This window comes from Geotrypetes seraphini, chromosome 5 (assembly GCF_902459505.1).
Source record: "Geotrypetes seraphini chromosome 5, aGeoSer1.1, whole genome shotgun sequence".
Taxonomy (NCBI): Eukaryota; Metazoa; Chordata; class Amphibia; order Gymnophiona; family Dermophiidae; genus Geotrypetes; species Geotrypetes seraphini.
In genome coordinates this window covers 17,011,316-17,036,840 of record NC_047088.1, presented here as the reverse complement: position 1 = coordinate 17,036,840, position 25,525 = coordinate 17,011,316, and the positions used below count along the sequence as shown (strand labels likewise).

General features: G+C 44.4%; 1 protein-coding gene across 3 annotated transcripts in view; it reads right to left on the bottom strand.

Annotated features, from left to right (window-relative positions):
* The window catches only part of ATP7A (ATPase copper transporting alpha), a 172,861-nt gene that overhangs the window by 47,098 nt on the left and 100,238 nt on the right, over positions 1-25,525 (bottom strand). For all 3 annotated transcript variants that reach the window (XM_033945019.1, XM_033945021.1, XM_033945020.1), the window contains 7 exons: positions 20,897-20,973; positions 17,581-17,800; positions 12,283-12,516; positions 7,426-7,517; positions 5,218-5,345; positions 3,236-3,390; positions 315-449 (listed from right to left, as the gene is read on the bottom strand). In XM_033945019.1, coding sequence (XP_033800910.1) covers positions 315-449; positions 3,236-3,390; positions 5,218-5,345; positions 7,426-7,517; positions 12,283-12,516; positions 17,581-17,800; positions 20,897-20,973 — 1,041 coding nt within the window. The remainder of the gene's footprint in view (positions 1-314; positions 450-3,235; positions 3,391-5,217; positions 5,346-7,425; positions 7,518-12,282; positions 12,517-17,580; positions 17,801-20,896; positions 20,974-25,525) is intronic.

Genomic DNA, 25,525 nt, shown 5'->3' with positions numbered 1-25,525 from the left:
TTTCAGGTATAATACCCTTCGTCAGGCGCTCAGGAAAGGATGGCACAAAATCACTTTTATCAAGCAGTGGCAGAGCTTTTTACCATGGGCCGTCGAGGTAAATTTTCCAACAGTCATTCAATTCCTATGAGCGTCGGAGTATTTACCTTGTCAGCCCCAGTAAAATTCTCTACCTCTGCTTGATAAAAGAAACCTACAAACTTTTCTGCATGTGTAAAGTCTGTTTTACATGCAGAAAAGGGCTCATATAAAGGCTGGCAATGGTCACACATTTGTTCATTTTAAAGAATGTGAATAAACTGAAGGTCACCTACAGGAAAATATTTCTCCACGATTTCAAAATCGAGATATCCTATCACAAGCCAAGCAATTAAGGTAATAACTGAGACAGCGACGATAAAAGGAACAAAATAGCCACTGATTTTGTCTGCAAACTGCTGGATAGGAGCCTGGAAAAGAACAAAAAAAAAAAGAAATAATTACAATAAGACATTCTACTTATAGGCCCTGTTTTCATCCACCCTTGCAGCTGCAAAGTGGGTTTCCTTCCTAAAGCATATTACTGCTCTCTGGTGTCCTCTACAGGTGAACCGCTCTCATATCTCCAAATTCTCTCTTTATTCTAATACCTTACATTCTTGATTAGAGAACAAACAATTAAAAAAACATTTGTAATTACAATAAATCCAAAAGAAACTTAGAAGAAAGTAGAAAAAAAATAGTCTGTTTGCAGGTTATGATGGTTTTCACTGGAGCAACATAAGAAAAAGATATTGCATGGTATTTTGAAATCATACGTAGGTCTTCCAAGAAGAATGCGATCTTCAACGCTTCTGTTCATCAACCTACAGAGAATGGTATTTATTATGGCACCAAGGTGGTGAAAGGATCTCCACTCTTTCAAATTTTTATTATGTATGTTTAATTGTTCTCCGCTCTGGATAAGGGTGGGCCACAAAATAATAAACTATAAACTTTCCTATTACAGCAGTGCTTATTGATTGTTTTGTGACCAAAAGCTGACAATCCCCGAATGATGTGAACTAATTATATCTTATCCAGGTAGCTACCGTGTTTCCCCGAAAATAAGACACTTTTTTATATTAATTTTGGGCCCAAAAAGGCACTAGGTCTTATTTTCAGGTAGGTCTTATTTTTTTTCAAGTACAATGATCATCTCTCCCTTCCTCTCCTCCACCTCAATTCTTCTTATTTCCTTTCCCTTCCTCTCATGTGCAACATCTTTCCTCCCCTCTCACCCATCCCCTTGTGCAGTATCTTTCTATCCATCCCTCCCATCACCCAGTGCAGCAGAACCTTTGCAGCTTCTATGCCTTCCATCCCTCCCTCCCTCCCATCCCTTGTGCAGTAGAACCCTTGAATCTTCTATCCCTTCCATCCCTCCCTCCCATCCCTTTGCAGCAGAGCCCTTGAAGCTTCTATCCCTCCCTTCCTCCCATCCCTCTGTGCAGCAGCTTTCTATCCCTCCCATTCCCCCTGCCACCGCCGCGCACCCCCCCTGCTGACCCTACCATCTCTCCCTCCCATGTGAACCCCAACCAAGAGCCAAAATGCCTGTAAACAAATGGCAGTGTCGGCAGCACAGGCTGAATCATGGCCTGCCCTTCTCACGTCCGGACGTTCCTCTGCCGCATCACTGATGATGTCATCAGCAACACAGAACGGCCGGGCGCGAGAAGGGCAGGCCACAATCTAGCCTGTGCTGCTGACACTGCCGTTTGTTTCCAGGTATTTCGGCTCATGGTCGGGGTTCACATGGGAGGGAGAGATGGAAGGGTCAGCAGGGGGGTGCGCGGCAGTGGCAGGGGGAATGGGAGGGATAGAAAGCTGCTGCACAGGAGGATGGGAGGAAGGGAGGGATAGAAGCTTCAAGGGTTCTGCTGCACAAGGGATGGGAGGAAGAGAGGGATGGAAGGCATAGAAGCTGCAAAGGTTCTGCTGCACAAAGGGATGGGTGAGAGGGGAGGAAAGATGTTGCACATGTGTGGTCGGGGTTCGCATGGGAATGAGAGATGGAAGGGTCAGCGGGGGGTGCATCAGAGCCACATGTTTACTGCTGTTTCAGAAGCCTTATAGTTTGTGAGGAAACTCGGGTCTCGTGAAGAACCTGCAGGAGACCCATCAAGTTCTACGACAAGGCAACTATGTACCCCATTATGAATGCTTGTGTAATAATATTGTTGACTTTCACAATGAGGAATGCGTGTTTCATCACATCATGTGAAAAGCATCCGAGAGCTGACAAATTTGAGTTTTATAGTGGAACTTTTTTTTATAGTAGTCTTTGGTCACCTGATGATCTTTCTTCCTATTTCAATGTTTATACCACTTATTCTAAGACTTCTCTAATTGATCCCTCAGTATACCAACACTTGGATCTCTACTTTTAGTGTAGAATAAATTACAATTCTACAGTGATGGGATTTATGCTATGGAGCGGCAAGCACAATGTTTGGCTTCTATTGTCCTTACTGGTAATGGATTCTATGCTCAATATTGTATGGGGATGTTTAGGTACTTAAGATGGGCATCAAATCTGAATCCTCAACAAGACCACGCCAGGTGCTACCTATGGGATATTCATCTCCTGCCCCAGAAACATTCTTATTTTCCTTCAAATTAATGCACCCTATGCCAAAAAACATAAAAATACCAAAACCTTTTGGGGGATTCTAATTTTCAAGAAATCATGAAGTCGATATTCAAAGTGATTTAACTGGCCAGAAATGGCTCCTGGACAGTTAAATCACTTTATTTTCAGCAGCATTTAGTCAGTCAGTGCCACTGAAAATGTCCAGTTAGCACCTATCTCAAAACCAGCTATTTTGTGGGTGTTCCGGGCGGAGTCCTCACTTAACCAGCCAAGGCAACCACATAAAGGTCAGTCCTATCTTTACGTGGTTCGCCATAGCCAGTTAAGCACTGAAAATCACACTTAACCGACTATGGTTTTGGCCTACTCAGTACACCTGGAAATTCAATGCCAGGAGCCTGGTCATGGCACGGCATTGAATATCTGGGCTTAATATTGGTGGCAGTCAGCAAAACACTGAGTGCCACCAGCTGAATACTGGGCCTGATGAGGGTACCACCCATTCTAAATGTATATGTGGAAGAGAAGTGCCATGAGCCACACAAACCAAACCACGCCCTTTTTACGTGTTTCTACAGAGCCAATCCACACAATCAATGCCACAGTGAAAAGACAGCTGACCTTGGATGTCTGAGCCTCTTCCACGAGTTTGACTATCTGGGAGAGGGTTGTGTCTGCTCCCACATGGGTTGCAGCGATGAACAGAGACCCGTTCTGGTTGATGGACCCAGCGATTACAGAACTACCAGGTTTCTTAGTGACTGGCATCGCTTCGCCTGAGAAATAACCGCAGTAAAAAAGATCAGTAGCTCAATAGGACTACCGTATGTCTTTATCCATTGCACATATTTTAATATACTGTACAATATATACATTATATTTCTAATCTCTCCTCAAACGATGGGATTTAAATGTTGATCCTGATTTGTAGCAAGGTTTCCCAGTCAGCCCGTATAACAAAGACATCTGACAAAAAGCCTTATTCTACACATAAAATAGGAGAACAGTTCAGTCCTAATTTTTACAACCAGGAAAATAAAATCCTTTAGAGTACAGCCCCAGATTGGCTGGGGCTCAAGATTCTGGTCCAGGGGCTGGAATAGGAGGGAGAGAAGAAATTGGCAGAGGAAGTCACAGTCGTCATTTTTATGTACCGTAGGTTTCTCTCATACCTTGCACATATTTTAAATATATTACTGGTAACAACTGTTAAGCAAAATTAGAGCTCATGATATAGAGTTCTAGAAGAAGCCCACTGTGTGTGCTTCTATAGCAGGGTGAATTTTTGGATCCAACAGTCACCTGGAGATCTGATCCTGGCTGCAGGGACAATGAGGGTCTGAAAGCCTGAGGAATGGGGCGGATCTCTCTAAGCTAAAGGGATGTGAGGAGGAGGTTTTTGATAACTTCACTTTCTACTAATTATATTTTTCAGATAGGCTGAAAAAATAAATAAATGCTCTAAGTTATCTTGATCTATACTTGAATTTTCCATTGATAGACCATCATATCAAAAAGTGCTTCATATATCAATCAATATGGCTTTTCAAATCAATATAATGTTCATTCTTTACCTTGCAAACAGAGATACATTTGGATAATCTCTCCCAATTTATATACAAGGCAAAGAACAGACATTCCCCTGATATTTAGAGACAGGAGATCGCCATCTCCCATGTTCCGCGGCAAACCCGGAAATTCAATGCCAGTGTTGTATCCGGCGACCAGCACTAAATTTCTGGTTTAGATTTGGCTAACTGAGACACAGCCGGCTAAGTCTCAGTGACCAAAGATCTTTTTAGGTGGCTCAATCTGGCGAGTCATGGAATGTCAACGGTGATTGGCTATGTCACGCATCACAGCTGGTCACCAGCCAATCCACTAAGCCAGATTTTCAACAGGAAATAGCTGTCTATCTCCCAGGATAGCTGGCTAAATCGAGCTGAATATCAGGCCCATTACATTAAATTAATACATAGGCCAAGAGTATCATTTTGAACTTTGATTGATGTCTCTTTTGTAATCAGTAGAATCCTAGATTTGATTTTTTTTTCTCAGTAAGATATATAAGACATTCATTCCGATCTTCCTGCAAAGAAACTACTTAGTACTGTTTGGTGGAGGATGGGCTGGGGAGGACTTCAATGGCTGGGAGGGTGTAGATCAGGGTATCCAACCTGCGGCCCCGTGAAGTATTTTGTGCGGCCCAGGTCAAGGGCGATGCAGTGTTTTCCTCTGCTGCCCCCAGGTGTTTACCGTCTTGCCGGCTCCCTCCTCTGTCTTGCTGCAGCGTCTGCACATTTGTATGGCCCCAGAAACATTTTTTTCGGCCAATGTGGCTCAGGGAAGCCAAAAGGTTGGACACCCCTGGTGTAGATGGACTGGAGTGAGCTTTGACGGAGACTTCAGTAGATAGAACCTAAGTACAATACAGGGCAGAGCGTTGGATTCTTGCCCAGAAATAGCTAAGAAGAAGAAGAAAAAAAACCCCAACAAATTTTTAGATTGAATCAGGTTGGGCAGACTAGATGGACCATTACATCTGTGTTACTACGTATAACAAATAAAGAAATCCATAAGAAAATGCAGCAAACTCTCCTTGCCTGTGATAAGAGACTCATCAACCAGAGAATGTCCTTCAACAACTCGTCCATCTACAGGGAATTTAGCTCCTGGTATCACTTTGACTATGTCACCACGTTGCACCAACTCAACATCCACCTGTTCTTCACTGACGCACCATTTAGGAAAGGGAGTTCAGGAATACGAGGTTGGGGGGGGGAAGAGAGAGAAAGAAATTTTTGGTACACAAATTCCAACTCTTACAGCAAACAGCAGTGATTCTCAGTACCCTTCACCATCTTAATGGCTGCAGAGGCAAAAAAAAACCCCAACCCTGCACGCAACAACATAGCAAAACAAAAAAAGCAAAAGATTTAGGCCTCCTTTTACGAAACTGCGATAGCAGTTTCTAGTGCGGGGAGCTGCACGGAATGGCCCGCGCTGCTCCCGACGCTCGTTGAGTTCCTAGGAGCGTCGGGAGCAGCGCGAGCCATTCAGCGCGGCTATCGCAGTTTCGTAAAAGAGGGGGATAGGCTCCAAATAGTCTTCTATTAGTAACATAAAACAGGTGGTCCCAGGTAGATATATCCAGACTTCAAAATAAATTTGAAAACTTGTCCAACATGTTTGACACATGCGTCTGGAGCATTAATTATGAATTAAATCTTGAGTCTGCTCTACAGTATATACATCCACCTCTCAAACTGCACCACTCCTTACATGAAAGCGCCTTTTCAAGCACTTAAAAAACAGCGTTTTGGGCATTTTGAGGGCTGCTTGATTATGATTTTTATTTGTTTGTTAGATTAAGATCTTTTGGTTTTGTATTTGTCTTTTTCGGATATAAAAAAAGTCACAAGAAAAAAATATTACATTATAAATTGCTTAATACCTGGTTGTCAATAGCAGTAAATTAAATTAAATCCAATCTAAAATATTTATGTAGTGCAACCCAGTACTTAATACAAAGTTATGTAAAATTCTCCATATGGATCTTATCTAATGCACTAGGAGTGCAATTTTCAAAGCTGACAACCCATGCAAAATTCTCTGCTAAAAACTGCCCTCTCTCTCTCTGCAGGTAAATCTCTGGCTTTACCCCACGCAAATAAGTGGGGAAAATACACAGCATGGCTTATGAAATTCTTTCAAATCCCTCGATGCAGAGAGGAGGACGGGTGCCAGCACCCGGGGCAGACTGCGCCCCTTTACTATGCCACTGGGTGGGGCAGTTTGCAAGGGGTAGCTTATGGGGATGAGGCAACATGAGCATTAAGGGGCAGTTGCAGGGGACAGTCTCTTGGGACTGGGGCAGTTTGCAGGGTGGAAAATTGTGTGAGAGGATAGTTTTTTGGGATAAGGGCAGTTAAAGGGAGTAGATTTTAGGGTGGCACAGTTTGTGGGGAATAGTTTACGAAGGTGGAGAAGTTTGAAGTGTGGAGGACAGCTGTAGGGGTAGTTCTTGGGAGTAGAGGTACTTTGCAAGATTGTAAGCTCTTCTGAGCAGGGGCTGTCTATTGTATGTTAAAATGTACAGCGCTACATACGCCTTTCAGCGCTATAGAAATAATAAATAGTAGTAGTGGTAGTTGCAAGATGGTGTGGCAGTTCTGAGGGGTGTCGTTTTGGGAGGCTGGAACTACTGTAGAGATAGTTTTAGAGAGTGGGAGTGTAGAGAAGGGGAAAGAGGTAGAATTCTTTAACTGCTAAGTTTCATTCTATCGAAGTTTCTTTGCTACATGCAGGAACTTGATTTCTCGTAGATATGCACTCAGGGGTTGGTTGGTGTTTTGAGGGGGGTGTTATTTCTCTGGAACCCTCAGTTTGATTTGGCCCATTTCAAAACCTGAGGTGTCTTTTTACTGGCTTTTGCCATCTTAAATTTTCAATTATTTTGCTCTGACAGACAGGTGGACATTTCTTGACCCTTTATTGTACAATTCTTTCCAACTTCTGTCATGCTGGAAAGAATAACAAGGGGCGAGTCCAGATCTGGGTGAGGGCGGAGCCAGTTGATCACGCACAGGAATTTCATTTGGAAATCACCACAGGTGGCTGATGCCATGGACTCAGGTAAAACAATTCCACAGGTAAATTAAGTGGTAGCTGTAGGCATAGCCGGCTCATTCACTCACTTCACTTCAAAATTGCCCCCGTTGATATTACACCCAAAGCACAGTCCAAATTGCTGAAATCCTCCTGCTGAAGAAGTTAATCGGAAATAGGAAAAGGTTAGAAATGCAACGTACCTCACAACACTGTTGTCAGCTGTGTGGGTGACAATAGTCGCTTCTGTAGCCTGCAGTGAAATTAATCTCGATAGAGCTTCAGATGTTTTGCCCTGTATAAAAACATACAAGAGCTGCAACACTGACAATAAGTTTTTTTTAAGTTTTTTAAAGTTTTTATTAGGATTTTATATACCGCCTATCAAAGTTATCTAAGCGGTTTTACAATCAGCATTTTCCCTATCTGTCCCGGTGGGCTCACAATCTATCTAACGTACCTGGGGCTGTGGAGGATTAAGTGACTTGCCCAGGGTCAAAGGAGCAGCACGGGGTTTGAACCCACAACCTGTCTTTATGTGGTGCCTCACAGCCGGTTAAGTGCTGAATCTGCATTAGCCAGCAATGTAAACCAAAACGTGGACATGGCCTGACATTGAACTTCCGGGCAAAACGCTGGTGGTGGTCAGCAAAATGCTGAATATTGGGTCCACTGATTTTTCAATGCCACCATATGCACGTTTAAATATCACAAGTCACATAGGGAGAAATTCTAGAAAGTGCCTAAACTTAGGCACCCCTATTGGAACCTAAGTTGGTTGACAAATGCCATTTAAAACAGCAAAAAAAAAAAAAAACCCCAGCAAGGTTAAAGCGCCTACCGACATCTAAATAATAGGCACCAGAAGGGGGATTGGAAGGTTCTGGCACTTAGTCACGGATAGGATAAGTGAGCTTAGGTGGGGGGAGGGGGTGGCGCGGCATCTTCGGGGCTCATAAGAGTCCAGGGCCTCGGAGTGCCTTTCCGCTCGCCCTGTGTGGAGTAGGATAGTGGGGGAGGGTTTGGTTGATGCTACTCTTCTTTTGTCCATGCTTGTTATGTTATTGTATATGATGCATCATTGTTTGTGCTGTGCACCTTTGGAGTGCCCTGGCGTTGTGTCTGCTGTTGTTGGCATCAATAAAAATGGTTTGAACCTAAATAATAGGCACCAGAATTGTGCCTATGTAGGCACTTTACGGCGATTAATGGCACTATGGGTATGGCTAACACCGGCTACGAAAGCTCAATTCATGACAAAGATGGTGCCGAAATGCAGGCCTGGAAACCCTGGCCTACAGTTCCGGCGTCTATCTTTCCCAGAGACGCAATTCACTATATGGTGCTATCACGTGACGGACACGTGATCGGCAGCTGCTATTATCAGCGCCATATAGATAATCCGGGTCATAGATTTAAAAAGGCAGACTCTGAACCTGCTTTGAGCAGTGCAAAAAATATACAGTACGGTAATCCCCTGATATTCGCGGGGGTTCCATTCCAGGAACCCCGGCGAATGCCGAAAACCCGCGAATATGTTTTTTTAGCGGGGGAGACAGGAGAGGGCAGCCAGAGCGCCGGCGAGGGAAGGAAACCACTCGCTGTATGCTCCGACCGCCTCTTCCTGTACTAAAGTCGGGCCTCACCAATCAGGAGCTGCGTGTCAAAGCAGCTCCTGATTGGTGAGGCCCGACTTTGGTACAGGAAGAGGCGGTCGGAGCATACCGCGAGTGGTTTCCTTCACTCGCCGGCGCTCCGGCTGCTCTCTCCTGCCCGATCATTCGTGGTCGGAAAATACCGAATGATTTTATATGGGAATACACATACATATACAGTCAAACCTCGGTTTACGAGTAACCCGGTTTGCGAGTGTTTTGCAAGACGAGCAAAACACTCAGCAAACTTTTGACTCGTAAACCGAGCATTGACTCGATTTGCGAGCCCCCACTCGACCCGACCCGACCACGGGAACCAACAGTATTGCTCCCCCCGAGGCCACCGGCGCTTCTATCACCTCTCCCCCCCCTCCCCGACTGGCCCTATCCTTACCCCTGCACCGCCGGTGATAAAAGTGCCTGCCGCCAGTCTGCTGCTGAGCCTTGAGCATCTGTGCATGCTCAGGCCTTCTGGATCTCACCCTCTCCGAGATTCTCATGAGAGGGGAGGGGAAAAGGAGATAGAAGCGCCGGTGGCCTCGGGTGGAGCATGGGAGTCGGGGTGCGTCTGGCAGGAGTGAGCCAGCACTTGAGAGTCCAAGCAGAGGGGTAGTGGCATCTGGGGGGGGGGTGCAGCGTCCGGGAGCGGCAGAGCCAACAGTGTCCAGTCGGGCTCTGTGGCGGCGGTGGCGGCATTTGCTTAGCGAGCACCACTCACAGTGAGAGGCAGCGAACAGCAGCAGAGGAGGAGAATTGGAGGAGCCGCGTGGATGGCAGAGGCAGCGGTGGAGGCGTCCCTAATGGTAATTAAGTTTTTGGGGATGTGGAACGAATTGTTCAAGTTTACACTAACTCTTATGGGAAAAGTTGCTTTGATATACGAGTGTTTTAGTCGAATTATGCTCGTAAACCAAGGTACCACTGTATTAAGAACATAACATAAGAACATAAGAAGTGCCTCTGCTGGGTCAGACCAAAGGTCCATCGTGCCCAGCAGTCCGCTTGCGCGGCGGCCCAACAGGTCCAGGACCTGTGTAGTAGTCCTCTATCTATACCCCTCTATCCTCTTTTCCTCCAGAAAATTGTCCAATCCTTTCTTGAACCCTAAAACCGTACTCTGTCCTATCACGCCCTATGGAAGCGCATTCCAGGTGTCCACCACCTGTTGAGTGAAGGAAAAACTTCCTAGCATTGGTTTTGAATCTGTCCCCTTTAAACTTGTTCTTATATTTTTTTAAAGTTTGAAGAATCTGTCCCTCTCTACTCTCTCTATGCCCTTCATGATCTTGTAAGTCTCTATCATATCCCCTCTAAGTCTCCTCTTCTCCAGGTAAGAGTCCCAGTTCCTCCAATCTTTCTCTCTCTCTCTCGCTATTTCTGTCTCTCTCTCTCTCTTTCTTTCTATCTCTCTCTCTCTCTATTTCTCTCTGTCTCCCTTTCTCTCTCTCTTTCTGTCCCTCTCTACTCTCTCTATGCCCTTCATGATCTTGTAAGTCTCTATCATATCCCCTCTAAGTCTCCTCTTCTCCAGGGAAAAGAGTCCCAGATTAGCCAATTAGCTTATGTGCAACTCATAGGAGGTACATAAGTATTAGCAAAGTGCTCACTATTGAAGAGGCAATTGTGCTTAATGGTCTGGTATTTAAAATGGCCTGAAAAAATGTAAACACTGGACTTTAGGAGCTTGGCATCAGTTAATATGTGTAGCTTTATGAAACTCATGGTACTTGCATGTCTAGGTTGCCAAAAGATTAGCACTTACACGCCTAATTACCCACACAAAACGTCAAATGATGCTGCTCTTTTTTTCTTCACACATATATCCTTCCAAAATGGTTGTTTCTACGTAATGTTTGCAGAAATACACACGTAGTTTACAAAGGCTCAGTTCCAAGTGAAATTTAAAAAAAAAAAACAGGCTGAAAACTGCAATTGTCTTGGCTGCCCTATCCAAAATTGAGCTTTTTGTAAAGTAGAAAGGTTTAAAAATCCAAACTGAGCAGCTTTCTACTTTTCTCTGCAACACACAGGGCCTAATATTCAGTGATTTAAGTGATCCACTTAAATCACTGTCCACTTGTCCACTTAAATCACTTCAAGTTTCAAGTTTAATGAGGTTTTGATTAATCACTTAATCATAATTCTAAGCGATGTACATAATAATAAAATTACAAAATTTGGGAAACAATACAATACTAGCAAAAGCTACGTCCTGTAGGACTATAGACAGACTTGACAAAACTAAAAACACAAGGAAAGGAAGGGAAAAGAACTACAAGTTATTTGAAAGAAAACAAGACGTTCAGGGGGAATACATGAGGAAAGGGAAATTTAAAATACTTCAATAAGATTATACAGTAAGGTTAAAATTGGCTAGGAAACTAGCTAGCTAATTATCAAAGGCATCTTTAAAAAGAAAGCTCTTTCATTTACTCTTGAATCTTTCCAAGTTGTTTTCTTCCCTCAAGTAGATAGGAAGCGAATTCCATGTGACGGAAAAAATAAATTGCCGTCTTGCATTGATAATTTTAAGAGAAGGAATCGTCAGCAAATGCTGTTCATTAGATCTCAACTTCTGCTGCTCAGTGGGAATATTTTGAAGCACTTAACCAGAGAGTGCCACTGGATATCCCCACAGACCGCCTAACCGGAAAGTGGGCGGGTCAGGAGTAGTGCTGCCCAATTCACCAACTCACTTTGGCGAATTGATTCAAATTGGTTTGTTGTTCAAAAAAGTCAGACTCGCCCATTCAGTGACTAACCCTCCCACCGTGAGAACTAACGGACCTCCAGGACTCCTAAAGCAGCAGCAATGGTGGCAGTGGCCAGCCATGAAGAGGCAGTGCTCTGAATGGGCTGCTTGCAGCCTGCCCTGACGGGACCTTCCCTCCGCCATGTGGTGCGGCAGAAGGAAGGCCCCCTCCAGGGCAGGCCGCAAGCAGCCCGTTCAGAGCACTGCCTCTAACGACCACCGCTGGACCACCAGAAATAAAGGATGGCCTGGGGAGATCTATCTGGACAGCTGAGGAACAGGGAAGGTGTTCCTGGGGGGGGCCTTTCTTATTGCTGCGGGCAGAGAAGGAGGGGGTCATTGTCGGGGTAGCTGGGAGGGGGTTCAGCTTATGTCATAGTCAAGAAAGGTGGGAATTCCTATGTTTATTTCTTATGTAATAGATTGCTCTAAGACTTAGAATGTCTGTGTGCGACATCTGATTTCCCACTTGCCACAGTTTGCTTATTGTGGTTTGGGGAGGGTTTGGGGTGTTTTTTTTTCTATTTTTCTTTTACAAATTCATTCACTTGTAGCTTCTGTTAAATGATTTTCTTTATCTTGCATCTCTCTTGAATTTCAGCACAGACTGCAGTCCCTTCTGCCAATTGAAACGCGACTAGACACGCCATTACCTTCGCCACATGCTCTAACCACCGGCCCAGCGCAATGAAGACAAAGAGCATGGGTGGAGTGTCAAAGAAAGTGATGGGGTTCACTTTCGCCTTCTCGTACATAGCAACCAACAGAATGACGAGAGAGTACGCAAATGCGATGGTGGTGGCCAGGACAATCAGCACATCCATGTTGGCCGTCTTATGTTTCAGCGCTCTGTACGCTTGAATGTAGAAGTACCAGCCTCCTATAATCTGCACCAATAAAAACGAACAAATTAAAACGTTGTTTTTTTACGCTACAGCTTCATCACTCCAAAGTACAACTAACTTTACTTTATTCAAAATGTTGACAAATCGCTCAATCGTGGTACAACCAAATCTAGCCCCCTCTTTTATAAAAGGTGCACTAAGCTTTATATTAGCGAGCGCTAAATGCTAACGCGTGCATGTTATCCTATGGATGTGATAGCGGTTAGCGCCCGCGTTGATTTAGCACAAAACACTTAGCGCGTCTTTGTAAAAGAGGGCCTAAGCAATAATAATTATAATAATTATTATTATTTTATTTTTTTATATACTGCCTAACCCAGTGGTTCTTAACCTTGTTGGAGGTACTGAACCCCACCAGTTTCATATGCGTGTTCACCGAACCCTTCTTTATTCCCTTAGTTTTGCCGGAGCTAGACTAGAATTACTCAAGTGGAAGATGATATTTTCTTTCTCAAGGGACCCTCGGCCACAAGAGGGCACCCGCTCAAACTCAGGGGCGGAAAATTTCATGGCGACACCAGAAAGTATTTCTTCACAGAGAGAGTGGTTGATCATTGGAACAAGCTTCCAGTGCAGGTGATCGAGGCAGACAGCGTGCCAGACTTTAAGAATAAATGGGATACCCATGTGGGATCCCTACGAGGGTCAAGATAAGGAAATTGGGTCATTAGGGCATAGACAGGGGGTGGGTAAGCAGAGTGGGCAGACTTGATGGGCTGTAGCCCTTTTCTGCCGTCATCTTCTATGTTTCTATGTAACTTGGCATTGCAAATCATGCAATTAGGACGCTGACTCCCATCACGTTCCGTTATACATGTGAATCCATATTGTAAATATTCGTCCGACCACTTTCGTACTTTGCTCGACATAGTTAGTAAGGGATTAAAATATTATGATAGGTATCACACGACGTACCATCACAACAGTTACAATTCGACTACTGTGCGCATCAAATCCCCTGCAGCACAGATAGGCCAAGCGATGTTGCGTGATCACCTGCAGCCAATTATGGACAAGCGGGGCGTATCATCACGAATCATAAGCGCTTCGGTCACGTTCAATCATCTATCAGTTAAATCACAAATTTTGATCAGGAATTGATTGATGTATATAAGGCGTTAGTTACAGATTGATAGATCAAGAAACCGAGTACACGATCAGTCTTGATCAAAATCACTGAATAACTGATAGATGATTGAACGTGACCGAAGCGCTATATGAGTCGGAGGTGTGTTTTGACCTCCGCCGAACCCGCGAGACTGACTCACCGAACCCCTGGGGTTCGGTCGAACCCAGGTTAAGAACCACTGGCCTAACCAAAAATGGTTCTAGGCGGTTTTACAACAAATAAGCACTAGTCATACAGTGAAGAATATGGTAAAATAATATATATAAAAATTCAACACAATTAAAAAGCAAAGCACGTACATATCAAGGTCATTCACACATATAACACTATCTAACAAAAACTATAAACCCTAACTAATATAAATCAAAAGCTAATGAAAATAAGAGCTTTTAAAAATTCACTTTAAACCAGGGGTGTCAAAGTCCCTCATCGAGGGCCGCAATCCAGTCGGGTTTTCAGGATTCCCCCAATGAATATGCATGAGATCTATTAGCACGCACTGCTTTCATTGTATGCTAATAGATCTCATACATATTAATTGGGGGAAATCCTGAAAACCTGACTGGATTGCGGCCCTCGAGGAGGGACTTTGACACCCCTGCTATAGAGGGAGGAGTCTGGACTGGATGGAAGCAGTGTGTTTCTTTAGAACTGCTGGGCTTAAAGGCAAGTTCAGAAGGTCTTGGGGGGGTAGGAGAGTGAGTTGCTGGAGTACGTGGGGAGGCCGCAATCGAGTATGCATAAATATGCATGAGATCTATTTGCACACACTGCTTTCATTGTATGTTAATAGATCTCATGCATATTCATTGGGGAAATCCTGAAAACCCGACTGGATTGCGGCCCTCGAGGAGGGACTTTGACATCCCTGCTTTAAACTGTTTCAAAGATGTCTCTAGAGCAGGGGTCTCAAAGTGCCTCCTTGAGGGCCGCAATCCAGTCGGGTTTTCAGGATTTCCCCAATTAATATGCATGATATCTATTTGCACGCACTGCTTTCATTGTATGCTAATAGATCTCATGCATATTCATTGGGGAAATCCTGAAAACCCGACTGGATTGCGGCCCTCAAGGAGGGACTTTGAGATCCCTGCTCTAGAGGGAAGTGAGAAAGGAAGAACTTATCTGTTTAATGATGAAACTTTCAGCTCTGAAATGTGGCAGATCAGGGACATCCATCTACAATGGAGAGAGGCCTGCCTTCATGATCTCTGTGACTCTGAACTGGACCTTTTGTATTAGATACTCTGCGTCATGGTGTGTGTACTACCACTGTGGAGTTATGTATATTTAGATACCAGAGGGGAAGTGGGGGGGGGGAGTTAAGTGGGGGAATGGGTTTTGCTGATATTGAACTATTTGAAGTGTCTGTATTTCTTTTTGCATCGTGTATTGTGTGATTTTTGGAAAATAAAAATATAACTGTGAAAAAAAACCAACAAAACTATTTTATTTTTTTTTAAGTGGGCTGGCGAAGGGAGAACTAATCTCTGATCATTTAATGATCGAAGTACTCTGGAAGGGGAGTAAGGAATTGTACAACGGGCAAGGTAATCTGATGTGCCCTCCCAAAGTGCGTGCAAAGTTAATAGCAGAACCCTAAATGTAATGCAGCATTGTATTGGCAGCCAGTGTAATTGTTTGAACAAAGGAGTTACTGAATCGTAGCTTTTAACACTATTCTGTAAAGATTAATTGTTTTAAAGATGATTTCGCTAAGGCTGCATAAATAATGTTACTAATTCATCATAAAAGAGTGTGAAGGGCTTTCTTATTTAGTAATAGGGGGAACATAGATGGGTTTAGAATATATAAGAGGGAATAGATCGATCTTTATTCTAGAGAGTTATAAGAATCAAAGCTCTCTACAAAGTGGGATTTTTTTTAGGATTACTGTTACTTAGAGGAATAAAAGGAAATGTTTAATTGTTGGAGATTCATCTTATATTTTTAGCAACACTTTGGTTGTTTCATAGAAACATGATGGCAGATAAAGGCCAAATGGCCCATCCGCAATAACCATCATCTCTTTCTCTCTCCAAGAGATTCCACGTGCTTATCCCATATATGTTCAACTGCAAGTCAACTTCATGCATAGGTCACAAGGCAATTTTAGACCTAAATATCATTACAAATCCCTTAACCCTCCCCTCCAGCCCTCACTTTGGTCAACAATGCTCTCTCCCTCCCTTCCCTCCAACACCCCATGGCAGCAATCCTCTCTCCCTCCCTCTTTCCATACCAGTACCTTACTTGTTTTGGCTGCAAGCAGCCAGCAATCCCTTCGAGGCTTCTTGCAGCCTGTCCTGGAGCCATCTCTGGCATACAATCATAGAATCCAAAAACTGCTCCTTCCCTCTATTCATTAATTCTGGACCTCAGCAGTGTCACTCAAAGGATACACTTCATTCACCTTGTCATAGGCCCAGTGTTCTTTATAATCAAGTGACTCTTTATTCTCTTCTCTATTAACATACCTTAATATTGTTTCATATTCAAAATCATTAAGTATAATATTTAAATGTTCATCTTATCTTCATATTCTCGGTTTCGAGCATTTTTGAAGACTTACCTCTTTGAATGTGCTTTCTCTTAATCCAGCAAATTAGTAGAGAACACTTTTTTTGCTGTGATGGACTGTGAAAGGTTTTATGTTTCTGTATGAAAGTGGTGCACTATCCTATCCTTTTTTATTTTTTTTACGTTTTATTTTATGTATTTTATTGTAAACCGCCTTCAATTATGCTGCAACAAAGGCAGTACCCGTATTTCCCCATGTATAGGCCGTGGCCTATACATGGATTTTAGAATCCCCTGCAGTAGGTGCAGCTTCCTTAAATGGGACGGCCTATCTAAAGACATCTTAGATAAGCTACCCCATTGGAAGAACAGCTGCGGAGTCCCCCATACCTGCAGCTCCCTCCTGGATGGCTGCCGGCTGCCTCATGGCCAGTGGTGCAGGGCAGGAGCAATCTTTTCAGCATCCAGCCGGCCACATACTGCTTCCTCAATGCCTGCACCAGTTTTCGAGTCCCGCGAGAACTGACGCAGGCAGTGAGGAAGCAGCACGGTGCTTGCTGGATGTTGAAAAGAATGCTCCTGCCCTGCACCGCTGGCCACGACGAGGCAGGAAACAGCCGGCGAAGGTATTTACTGGGGGAGGGAGGGATGTATAGGCCGCCCCATTGTATAGACTGTTTCAGGTCTATACAATGCTTAGATAAGCCACGGCTAGTAACATGGGGCAGCTTATCTAAGAGCTTTAAAATCCAAATCAGCATTTCTTGCCTATACATGGGGAAATACGGTATATCAAGTTTAATAAATGATAAACAATCTTATTGTGAAGATGCATTACTCTCTTACTAAGTCAGTCATCCCAAGGATTCCCCTTAACTTGCCATCCTGACTGATACACCTCCACTCTTCAAAACTCCCCCTACAAATTTTGTGTGTATATGCCTAAGTGCCAATTCCTCTTCAGCAGGACCTATTCTCTGCCCTACAAATGTCTGAAAGACTGTATTGCAAATTCCAACCTTATATTAACCATACACAAATCTCTCACAGAAGTACGCACAACTCATCAGTAGGCCATACCTTTGTGTGGGTATATCCCTAGAGAAATTTTGTAAAGGTTTACTTAAATGTGTAGAAAAGTACTCTACACACTTCGGTCGTTTATAAAATGATTGCCTAAACAATGGATTTGACTTGCCTAGACAGTACCTAAAACCTTTGGGGCCTAGTTATCAGTGTGGCCTACCATTAAGAGGTGTCATTCTACCACTAACTTATGCAATGGGATCTAGTTACCAATATCTGGGATTCATAGTAAAATAACACATCTTAAAAGTAGCCCCTTTTGACAGCTTCACCCCTCCCCCTTACCCCCCTTTAGAATATGTCCAACTTGCCTGCACAGGAACACAGAGTAGAAAAGACAGCAAGTTCATGATGGACAATCCCGGGAGAACCTGGCGCTCCAAGAACATGGAAGGGTGAAATTCTTCAATATCTTCCATGCTCATATTATGATGGTGAACTGGCTGATGACTGTCCATAACCATCATATATATCATTAAGCCCATTACAGGAATACAGAAACATAGGCTCACTAAGAAGGATCTTTTCCACCTTAAATGGGGGGGGAAAAAAAGAATACATTAGAATTCAGGAAGGTTTTCTTAACGTACATTATTCCAAAAGGTAAACCATATATGCCATAATTCATGGTTTCAGGATTTATTTGAATGAGAACCTGATTTACAAACAGAAGGTGTTTTCTGAGGCGCATCTAATCATAGGAGCCTAAAAACACAAGAACCACTGTGTTTCCCCGAAAATAAGACAGTATCTTATATTAATTTTGAGTTCAAAAAACGCACTAGGGATTATTTTCAAGGATGTCTTATTTTTTTCATGTACAACAATCATCTCTCCCTTCCTCTCCTCTACCCCAATTCTTCCTCTTTCCTTTCTCCCCCCACCCCATGTACAGCATCATTCCTCCCCTCTCACCCATCCCCTTATGCAGCAGAACCCCTTTGCCCCTCCCACTGTGAGACTGACCTACCTCCGCTCCGAGGCCTCCTTAAGCAGCAGGGGTGGGGGTTGCTGAATTGACGAGTCTGATTTTTTCAGCGAATCGGGCACCACTAGTGTCAGGGATGGAGTCAAGGAGTGTCGGGGACATTTTGGGGGGGGCTTCAGGGGTCAATCTTAACTAGGGCTTATTTTGGGGGCAGGGCTTATATTAGGAGTATCTTTATAAATCATACTAGGGCTTATTTTCGGGGAAACAGGGTACTATGTTAGAACAGGAAGCTTGGCTCACTGAATAATGACCAGACTGGCTCACTTAGAAGCATCTCTTTATATTATAAAGATTCATAGACCTCAGTGGTGTAATTGTGTGAAAATCCAATTTCAATACACACAGTATTCTACACCAAAATCGTCATCGGTCCAAAGGATTTTTTCAAAAGTGCTTAAAGTGCGATTTTCAGAAATAAGTTTGATAAATAGGAATACTCATCTCAAATGTGGAAGAAAACGCCACTCAGAGGTATATACTCCGACATAGAGCTATGTTTCGCCAGGATGGCTGTATCAGGGATTCCCCCTTTAAGTCGGCTGGGTCTATGTCGGAGTATATACCCCCGAGTCACGTTTTCTTCCACATTTAAGATGAGTATTTATTTCTGAAAATCGCACTTTAAGCACTTTTGAAAAAATCCTTTGGACCGATGACGATTTTGGTGTAGAATATGCTGTGTGTATTGAAATTGGGTTTTCACACAGTTACACCACTGAGGTCTATGAATCGTTATAATATAAAGAGGTTATTCTAAGATCTTATTCTGAACAAATGTGAATGCCTTGCTGACCTTAGTTAAGATCTTATTGGCCTGACTATTGCTGCATATCACTTAAAAGCAGCCAGCAAAGTCCATTTCCTTAGAGCTAATTTGAAAAGATGGATTACATTACATTACATTACGGATTTCTATTCTGCTTGTACCTTGCGGTTCTAAGCGGATTACATTGGAAGACAGCTGGACATTTCCAGGAAGATACATTGGAAGATAGTTGGACATTTCCATGAAATTACATTACATTAGAAGGTAGTTGGTTTCAAGTTACATAGTGAGGTTTCAGGTTATTTTGTGACATAGAGAAGAAGATTCCAGCATGATGGGATTCATGTTAGCTTAGGTTAACCGAATATGTTTTTTGAATAGTAGTGTTTTTATTTCTTTTCGGAATGCTTTTTAGTCCGTTGTTGTAGTGAATAGGTTGGATATGGAGGGGTCAAGTTTCGCTGCTTTAGTAGCTAGGAGGCTGTCGTATAGTTTTTTGCGTTGGGTACCTTTGAGTGGTGGGTAGGAGAATGGGGTCTGGGTTCTCCTAATTCTGGGTGAAAGGTTTCGATTTAGGCGATTGTTTAGGTAGGCATTGGTGATGTGGTCAAATGGATCAGTTGAAACGCTCTTTTTTATGTATATGACTAAATTGAAGCACTATATAGTGTTAAAATGCACACCTGGCTTCCCTCTACAGCAATCAGGGAATGACTAATGAAGCACTGAAACATAATTTCAGCAGGACCTATAGGGCTGTCCGAACAGAAACAGCTGCATTCTGTTTACCACACTGAATTGCTAATCATCATTTTCTCTTTCTGTTTTAACATTACATGTTCACATGAACACATTAATTACACCAGTACTCAGAATTAGCTGATTCGAGATGCATCTTGAAAGCAGTGCAATATGAAATTCTTTCAAAACTATTTTATTGCATCAATGCTAAGCGCACAGTTCAACCAACGCAAAAAAAAAACCCAAAACAAATACAGTGGTACCTCGGTTTGCGAGTGTTTTGCAAGATGAGCAAAACATTTGCAAATTTGGTGCCTCGTAAACAGAGCTTGCCTCGCTGTACGAGCGCCCCCCCCCCGAGAACTGGCACCCTTCCCCCCGCCGCCATTGGGCACCCCCCCCCCCCGCCGCCACCTGAGATCCCCCAACCCGGCATTGCTCCCCCCGAAGGCCCCCCCTCCCCGCGAACGGGCACCCTCCCCCCCGCGATCCGGCACCCCCCCGCCGCCATCATGCACCCCCCCGCCCCCATCGGGCACCCCCCACCGCCACCTGAGATCCCCCAACCCGAACCCTCTTCTTACTTCCCTCCGTATCGGCATCGCCGGCATCAGCATGTCCTGTGCCCGAAAATCTGCTTCCTGTGCCAGGCCTTGAGCAAGCGCGCATGCTCAAGGCCTGGCACAGGAAGCAGATTTTCGGGCACAGGACATGCTGATGCCGATGCGGAGGGAAGTAAGAAGAGGGTTCGGGTGGGTTGGGGGATCTCAGGTGGCGGTGGGGGGTGCCCGATGGGGGCGGGGGGGGGGGGCATGATGGGGGCGGGGGGGTGCCGGATCGCGGGGGGAGAGTGCCCGTTCGCGGGGAGGGGGGCCTTCGGGGGGAGCAATGCCGGTTCTCGGGGGGGGAGGGGGAGGGGAAGGTTTGGGGTGGGAACATATCAAAGCAAGTTTCCCTTACTTCCTATGGGGAAACTTGCTTTGATATAGGAGCATTTTGGATTACGAGTATGCTCCTGGAACGGATTATGCTCGTAATCCAAGGTACCACTGTATTTTAAAGATTGGGCTCCAAATGTGTGTTTTGGGCTTTGCATTCAACTTTCGTATGTTACAGAAGCATCACTCACTGTCTTATTTCGTGCCGATGGTCTAGGTGACTTGCCGATCTATCCTTCTTAACCAAAGTCGTTTCATAACCTAAATCCTGGAAAGAGTAAAGAATATCACACATTCAAGTTCTCATTCCACATGTCTCCATCACAGACAGACCCGAAGAAAAGATTCAGCAATTATGAAGAGCTAATGAAGAGCCTCTAGAACAGGGCTGCCCAAGTCCGGTCCTCGAGATCTACTAGCAGGCCAGGTTTTCAGGATACCCACAATGAATATGCATGAGAGAGATTTGCCTGCACTGCCTTCCTGGTATGCAAATCTCTCTAATGCATATTCATTGTGGATATCCTGAAAACCTGGCCTGCCTGTAGATCTCGAGGACTGGACTTGAGCAGCCCTGGTCTAGAAAGCTTGCAGAGTGGGTTTGTTTTACAAAACATCTACACTTCTCCCTCCGGATTCGCGGGGGATAGGGGCAGAGACAGACGGCGAATGGTGAAATACCGTGAATATCTTCTGGTCCAGCTCTGACCCATCCCCGCCTCCCTCCTGCCTTCCCCCCGGCATCCCGACCTTACCAGGTGGTCTAGCGGGCTTACAGGGCAGGAGGGATATTCCTACGCTCCTTCCCCGTGCAGATCGCCAATAGGAAATAGCTGCCGTGAGTTCCCGTAGTCTCGCGAGACTACGACGGGAACTCCCCACAGCCATTTTCTATTGGCGATCTACATGGGGCAGGAGTGTAGGAAGATCGCTCCTGCCCCGAAAGCCCACTAGACCACCAGGTAAGGCTGGGACGCCGGGGGGAGGCTAAACTGTGGGGGGTTTTTTTCTTTCTTTTTTCCCCCTCCCAAAAAAATCGCGAATATGTGAAATCGCGAATGCCGAAACCGCGAATGCCAGATTTTAAGAAAAGATGGGATTGGCATGTGGGATCTCTTCATGGAGGTAGTTAGGGAGTGGGCCATTAGGGTGGGCAGACTAGATGGGCCGTGGCCCTTTTCTGCCGTCATGTTCTATGTTTCTATTTGGCATGTGGGATCTCTTCAGGGAGGTAGTTAGGGGGTGGGCCATTAGGGTGGGCAGACTAGATGGGCCGTGGCCCTTTTCTGCCGTCATGTTCTATGTTTCGATGAATGGGGAGGGGGAAGTGTAGTGAAAATAAATAAATAAAATGCAGACAAGAACTGTGTCTTTTGGGTTAAAACACATATGAAAGTATTATTTAGCTATTTTTCTTTCTCTCGTTTCTATGCAACTAAGGGCCTGTTTTGCAAAGCCACGCGGCTACAGCCCCGAAGCCCTTTAACCTTTTCCTATCGTAATAAATTTTAAGTTACGCCGGTTCCAATCGTAACTATTGTAGCAAAGTTTTGTATTATTCACTGTTATCGTTTACGGCTATTGTAAACATAATGTAAATAAGTCATAAGTCTGTAAATTCAAATATTTTGTGTTCTTGGCTCTTTATTAGTCCATGCGGACTGTTTATCCACGATGGCAATGACATTTTTGGAATGTCCCGTCAACCGGGACGCACGATAGGAAAAGGTTAAATCTTTATGGGCTTTATGGGCTGTTACCACCCAGCAGCTGCAAGTGCAGCTTTGTAAACAGGCCCTAAAAGTCTTGTGCTGTTTTGATCTTGGCTTTATTTATTTGCCATGTTATAACTTCAGCAGGGACTAGATTGCTAAGAGTCGGAAAAAAAAGCACTGAACTATAAGAAAAAAAAAACAGACTGACTCAATAGTATACACAGCCTAAGAGGAGGGCTCGCTATACAAAAAACTTAGCTCAGAGAAATAAAACTCTGAAGAGGGAGAGGTTACCCCCTCTTGGGAAAAGAGTTTGTCTTCCAATCATTGCTTAATCAATGTTAAAAGCGAGACAGGCTCAAAGGTGTAAAAGTGTATCAACTAAGTTTGTAACACTTGATTACTTAATTGAAACTACTGTATGCAAATAGGTCAAAAGAAACTTTCTTGCAATTCAGGTTGCCACTAATACTTTCAACTTAGCTTAAGAGCTTGACTTGATTCAAATAGCAAAAGCTATGTGGGGTCCCGACGCGGCCCCGTTTCGGTGTCTGCTTCAGGAGACCCCGCCAGAAAAAGAAACTTGATTCTGAAGACAGGTAATAACCATAGCACTCAAAAAAACGTGCTATGGTTATCATATACAGTATACCATACAATACTTAGTCCAGCATCATTAAACCACAAAACATATAAACATCAATATCCACAATTAAACTAAAAGAAACAGTCAACCCCCAATTCCATAATCACAAAAATCTAACCAATTGGAACAACTAAGCTTTCCATAATTTGCTAAATTTCACTAATTCAGTAATTAAGAGGGTAATATTTAGCCGTGGTGAATCCGCAAAGTTTTCTCAATATCTTTACCTGGATTTTCAAATGGATATGCCTATATCTCAGCTCAGGAAAGAAGGTACCAAGCCTCGAACTACAGTAGAGCAAACAACACATAGAGGCACTGGAGATGTCAAATCCAACTCGTGGTCACAATGTCCTTTGTTAATGGTTAACATCATGAAACAATGCTAAAAAAATCTTAAAACAAAACAAAGTCCCGACTAGGATCCAAGTTTTGGCGACAACCATCGCCTTTCTCAGTGGACAATAGTAAACTTAAAACGTACTGCAAACAGCTCGTGTAAACGCGTCGGCATCTCTACTTCATGAAAGAAGCTGAAACTTGGATCCTAGTCAGGACTTTGTTTTAGGATTTTAGCATTGTTTCATGGTGTCAACCATTAATAAAGGGCATTGTGACCACGAGTTGGATTTGACATCTCCAGTGCCTCTATTTGTTGTTTGCTCTATATCTCAGCTCACACACACTTATATCTGGGTATCTTTTAGGCCTGCTATAACTATGGCTATAGTACCATAGTAAATGACGGCAGATAAAGACCTGAATGGCCAATCCAGTCTGCCCTGCAATCACAATTTCACGATTAAATTAAAATGTCTTTTTTTCTTGGACTTTAGAAGTCTACCCAACTACTAGCTCACTCCAGCCTATCCAAACCATCTCCTTTGCCCATTCATATTCTAATCAGCGATCCTCTGTGTTCATGTCATGCTTTTTTGAATTCCATCACCGTTTTTCTCTCCACCACCTCCCTCGGGAGGGCATTCCAGGCATCTACCACCCTCTCCGTGAAGAAGAATTTCCTAACATTTCTCCTAAGTCTATCACCCCCTCAACCTCAAATTATACCCTCTAGCGCAGGGGTCTCAAAGTCCCTCCTTGAGGGCCGCAATCCAGTTGGGTTTTCAGGATTTCCCCAAAGCCGTGCATGCACATAGATCTCATGCAGATTCATTGGGGAAATCCTGAAAACTTCGACTAGATTGTGGCCCTCAAGGAGGGACTTTGAGACCCCCTGCTCTAGTGTTACCATTTTCTCTTCTCTGGAAAAAAATTGGTTCTATATTAATACCTTTCAAATATTTAAATGTCTGCATCATGTCACCCCTGTCTCACCTCTAGAGTATACATGTTGACATGCAGCTCTTGATTGGCGAGGCTCGACTTTAGTGCACGACGAGGCGGTCAAAGCATACCGTGAGTGATTTCCTTCACTCGCTGGTGCTCCGGCTGCCCTCTTCTGCCCGGTCATTCGCGGTCGGAAAATACCGCAAATGACCGGGGGAGCACTGTAGTTTCTTGTTGTTCCATGTATTTCTCCATCCTCCTATGTACCTAAAGCCTGCTTGATGACACCAGGCTCTGAACCATCTATTGAAGATCTCAGTATTTTGTACTCTTTCCTCTCTGAACCTAAATTTTGCGCGTGGGTCCAAAAGTGGAGGCACAGCAACGAGAGGGTCATGGGTGGATGAGGGGCGTTTCTGCAATTTACATGCGTAGTTACAGAACGAGGGAGGGATCCACGCCTAATTTAGGTGCAAGGATTTACACCATGGCCAGGTCTAAAGTTAGCTGCGATTCCCAGTGCTATTCTATAAGCCAGTGTATCGCAAACCGTGTGCTGCAGCGAGATTCCATGTGTGCCGTGAGACTCCAGGGAGGAGGAGAGGCGCCGGCACTGGCTGCCTACGGCGAGAGGCACGTCTTGTAGGCAGTCAGCCGGCACCAGTGCTTCTCCTCGCCTCTTCTCTTCCAGCACCCCGTCACTGGTGGCTCAGGGCCCCGTCTGGAGGGCCTTTCTGGAGGGGAGACATGATTGAGACGTTCAAATATGTCACAGGCCGTATCGAGGTGGAAGAAGATATCTTTTTTCTTAAAGGACCCACGGCCACAAGAGGACATCCGTTGAAAATCAGGGGTGGGAAATAGAGAATGACATGGTGGCGGTTACCCGTGGCTATCCGCGTTTAGCCGCAGGTAACCCGCCAAAGCGGTGACCAAAAAAAATGGTCACCGCAAGTTCGGGGACAAGGCCATTCACTGCCCCTGGAGCGGTGAATGGTAGCACGGGGCGGTGAACAATCTTGAACGTGCGGTGACCGAGCGTTCGAACCGGCAGCCCACTCTCACCCGCCGTCCGTCCATGTATCTCCCTCCCTCCTTTTCCCTTACCTTTTCTTCTTAAAATGGCGATTTCTATAAGGCTACGAGCTGTATTACAGCCGGAGCCTTGAAGT